Here is a 4,406-nt window from a genome sequence, read left to right on the forward strand (position 1 = left end):
GGTGGTGTCAGGCTGTGGTTGCTGCCCTTGTTTCGTGGTGCTGGCTGCCTGCTCTCCTTCCCTGCCGGCCTCCATATGCCACGCCGGTGGCCTTGTCCTCAGAGATCCCTGCCGTATCCCGCCTCCACCGATGTGAGCGGGATGTGTCAGAGCAGATCTTTTCTCTGCTCGGCAGGGAGGAGAGGTCCATGGGCTCGGGGCCGTGCGCCTGCTCACTTGGCCATCCCCATGGGGGGACAGGGATGGGGATGAGCACCTGGGGTGGGGGGGTCAGGACGGGGTCCCCTTTCTGACCCCAAGGCATGGGTGTCTGCTGGGCAGGGCAGCCTTCCCGGGCTCTTCGCCATCATCCCTTGGGATTGGTGTTTATCCCCACTGCAAGCTGAGGTGCAGGGCTATTTCATTTGGAAACCCGCTCTGCCACGGCCGCGTCCTTTTCACGAAGTATCTGCAGGAAGGGTCCTGCTTCAGTGAGTGCACCTGAGATGCTGGATACCCCCAGCTTCACCAAGTCCCATGTCGCCTTACGTCTCTGCTCTTGGGATGGGACGAACTGGATGCCCAGACCTGGGCCAGGGTCTTCCCAGCCTCGGCATCGCCATCCTGGGGAGCCCCACGGTGGCACCGTCTCTACGCGGTGGCAGTCTTCCCTCCTTTCCTTTTGGGATGCTGTTCAACTCCACCTCCGCATCTTGTATTCTTGCCTCCTGGCACACGGCGTGCTTTTATTTTTCCTGGATCTGCTTGGATGACGAAGGCTGTTGATTACTTATATTTCTTTGAGGCATCCCCAAGCTTCGCATGAGCTCCCGTACTGAGGGGGGATTTGGGGTTTGCGTCCCCGCTGTGGCTCCCTGCTGTTGACCCTATTTCCAAACTGCAGGTTAAACCTTGAAACCCCTCTGAACTTGGCTGGGAAAGTCAAGTGGGTTTAAAAATACCCTGTCTGTTTGCACTCTGTTTCTTCTGGCATCTGTGGGTTGTTTTCAAGCGTTTCCCTACAAATGTGGGGGTGAGAAACACTTCTTTGAGAGCTGCAGTCTCCATCGCTCGCATGCCTTCAGCGGCTGGGACTTGGAAGGAAAACCTGTTCGGGGCTGGGAGCGCAGGGTTAGTGGGTTGGGAAGTTGGGGACACCCAAGGGGGGGTGTCTGTAAAACATCTCCCCACTGCTTTCCTGCTGTCTCTGGAAGCGGGGACAGGAGGGCACGGGGGCTGGTGGCGGGGGGCGGGGGGCAGCTGGGGGGAGGCGGGGGCTGGGGATGTGCGCATGGGGAGGTGATGCTCAGCCGTGCATGCAATTCCCCACTGGCCTTGCGATCAGACACCGGTGCTGTGAGCTGCTGGGGCTGACCTATTTTCCTATGCCCGGGCGGCTCTGGCCAGGCGTGGGTCCGGCGGAGCGGCTGGCTTGTCCCCTCCCCGGGGGCCGCCCCCACTAGTTTGGTGGGGAGGCAGTCAGGGGATCCTGGCATAGGGCTGCGAGTGTGACTCCCTGGCGCCCATCTCCGGGGCATTTGGGCATCTGGGTGGCCTCTTGGGCAGCGTGCTTCTCCAGCTGGGCAAGCATCAGCATCCCAGGCTCCATTTGGCGTTGAGGAGCTGAAAACCAAGATCCCACCTTGGTACTCAAGGAGCTGGTGGGCTGGAGCAGCCAGGGGGCTCGGGGAGGGGCTGGGGCGCTGCCCCCTCCATCCTCTGCTGCTGGTGGAAGGCAGGACTGTCCCTTTGAAGGTGGTGAGGTGCTGGGGACCCGCTCGCTCGGGCAAGGTGGCCAGGGAAGCGTGTGTCCTTGGATGCTCTTGAGCAGCACGTGACAGCTGCTGTCCCCGATCAGCGCAAGGGGGCCCGTGGGCAGGGAGGGGGGTTCCCAGCCCTGCAGCGCAGCCCCCCCGGATGGGTGCAGCGGGGTCGGGATGGGTCCTCGCAGCTCTTTGCCGGGGCAGCAGGGGAGGGCTGACCCTGTCCCCGCTGACAGGGTGCGACTGCCTGAGCTTATCGGCGATGCAGCGATAATGAGGCACAGAGAGGTGCAAGAGTGTTGTCAGGGCAGTGCAAAGTGGGAGGCGGGAGCGGGGTGTGCGCTTGTGCATGCATATTGCATGTGTGTGCACAGCATTCCCCCGGCCCGGATGGGGTCCAGGCAGGTACGTGGCTGTGCGGGACTCCCGTAGCGGGGCCGGGTGCCTGCAGCGGGCGTACAGTGCAGCGTCTGCTCCTTGCAGATGGTTCACATCTTTGCACCCCGGCATCGCCCTCCCTGCTGCCACCAGCCAGCCCTCCCGGTTAAACAGCCGCCATCTAGCCCCAGTGCCCGGCTTGCCAGTGCTGCAGGGACCGGGGATGCCCAGTTGGCTGTAGGGCTGTGCTCCTCTGCAGCGTTGCACCTTGCAGTGGGGGTGTGTGTGTGTGTGTTTCGGCTGTGGCCGGGGCTGCCGGCAGAGCTGGCTCTGCCCGCTCCCCTTCCCATGGGGGCACTCGGCTGGTGAGCCTGTGGGGTGGCACGGCACGGGCCTCTTGCCGGTACGCGCTTGTGCCGGAGCCAAAAATAGCCGGTGATGCTTGGCTCCCGCGGCGGGGAAGCGGTGATGTCACTCGCCGCCAATCACCGGCGGCCCTGAGGAGCAGCGCGGAGGAGTGGGAACGTGCTTCCCTGAGCATCCCTCCCTGAGCATCCCCCCTGGAGCAGGCGGCGGCTGTGTGTGCCAAGAAAAGAGGGGGGGGGCCCTTCCTTGGTGGGAAGGGAGACGCGGGGATGAACCCTGCGCCTGCAGTTTTGGGGACCCCCCACCTTGGCTCCCTCTAGCCCTGGGTTTTCCCTCTCCCTTTCTGAAAGCTGTGCTGAGGATGCAGCTTTGCTGCTGATGGCGAGAGCAGGATGACGACAGGCTGCAGCTGAGTGGGGAGGCACAGCCGGGGTGGAGCAGTGCCTTCGTCTGAGGCTGAGACCAAAGCCCTGTTTAATTACCCCAGCTGGGGACTGGGTGGGAGGAGCAGGGTGCCAGACTCGACATGCAGGTCACAGCTGGGTTTCAGGCCTGGGGCTCTCAGGGATGCCCGAGGACGGGCGGGCTTGGCTGGAGCATCGCTTCTGCCACCTTGCTCCCTCTAGCCCTGGGTTTTCCCTCTCCCTTTCTGAAAGCTGTGCTGAGGATGCAGCTTTGCTGCTGATGGCGAGAGCAGGATGACGACAGGCTGCAGCTGAGTGGGGAGGCACAGCCGGGGTGGAGCAGTGCCTTCGTCTGAGGCTGAGACCAAAGCCCTGTTTAATTACCCCAGCTGGGGACTGGGTGGGAGGAGCAGGGTGCCAGACTCGACATGCAGGTCACAGCTGGGTTTCAGGCCTGGGGCTCTCAGGGATGCCTGAGGATGGGCGGGCTTGGCTGGAGCATCGCTGCTCCGGGGGCTCAGCCCGCTCTGGGACAGCTCCTGCAGGAAAGCCGGATCCCTGGCCTGGCACACCAGAGCTGCAGCTCGGTGGTCCCTGCACGCTCGGTCCTGCTCACTGGAGGATGCAGGGCATAAGCAGGGATGCAAAAGCAGCCCTTTCCCCACCACAGGGATGCGGGGCAGCCCTGATGGTGCTGCTAGGTGGGGAGCAGTGCTGAGCATGCTCCGTGCACCCCCTCTGAGAGCAGGGGGTCCCCAAAACCCCCGTGGGGTCGCTGGGCACCACCCTTGCCCTGGCGCAGAGGGTGGGAAGCCATCCTGGAGCAGCGGGAGCTGATGGCCACCGTCCTGAGTCCTGTGGTGGCTTGGGGTGGCCCTGGAGCTGGGTGGAGGGAATTGGGGAACCCCCCCTTGGTTTTGGGGCAGGGGAGACCCAGGGGCTGCCCTGGCTGGAGCCAGGCGGCTGGGGACGGGCATCGTCTCCACTGTGGCTCTGCCGGGGGTCCTGGTCCTCCAGCTAACACCAGTGCTGGGGTCTGGCAGCAGGATCAGCCACAGTTTCTTCCTTCGCCCCCTCGCAGGTGCCCTCGGCTCAAGGGAGGAGCCCGAATTTGTGACCGCTCGCGCTGGCGAGAGCGTGGTCCTGGGATGCGACGTGATCCACCCGCTCACGGGGCAGCCCCCTCCTTATGTTGTGGAGTGGTTCAAGTTTGGCGTCCCCATCCCCATCTTCATCAAGTTTGGGTTTTACCCTCCCCATGTCGACCCAGAGTATGCCGGTGAGTCTGGGGGGGGCATGGGGGTACGAGGGGGACGTGCCGGGTCCCGACTGTGACGCAGCCAGGGATGTACGGCTCCGCTCCATCCGCTCCTCTGTCGGAAACCACGCGGGCCCTGCCTCTCGTTGCTCGCTTTCCACCCAGTTGGTTTTAATTAAGCAGCAGCACTAGGAAGCCAGCTGGGCTGCGTGGGACGGGAGCAAGCGAGGCAGAGAAACCCAGGGTGACGCGTGGTGG

The 4,406-nt window shown here is 63.7% G+C and overlaps 1 protein-coding gene across 1 annotated transcript in view; it reads left to right on the forward strand.

Annotated features, from left to right (window-relative positions):
• IGSF9B (immunoglobulin superfamily member 9B) overlaps positions 1 to 4,406 on the forward strand; it is a 42,910-nt gene that overhangs the window by 2,028 nt on the left and 36,476 nt on the right. Inside the window, 1 exon segment of the mRNA XM_009281303.2 lies at positions 3,972 to 4,169. Within this exon segment, the coding sequence (XP_009279578.2) occupies positions 3,972 to 4,169 (198 nt within the window).

The sequence above is a fragment of the Aptenodytes forsteri genome, unplaced genomic scaffold (genome assembly GCF_000699145.1).
Source record: "Aptenodytes forsteri isolate BGI_AS27 unplaced genomic scaffold, ASM69914v1 Scaffold324, whole genome shotgun sequence".
NCBI classification, from domain to species: domain Eukaryota; kingdom Metazoa; phylum Chordata; class Aves; order Sphenisciformes; family Spheniscidae; genus Aptenodytes; species Aptenodytes forsteri.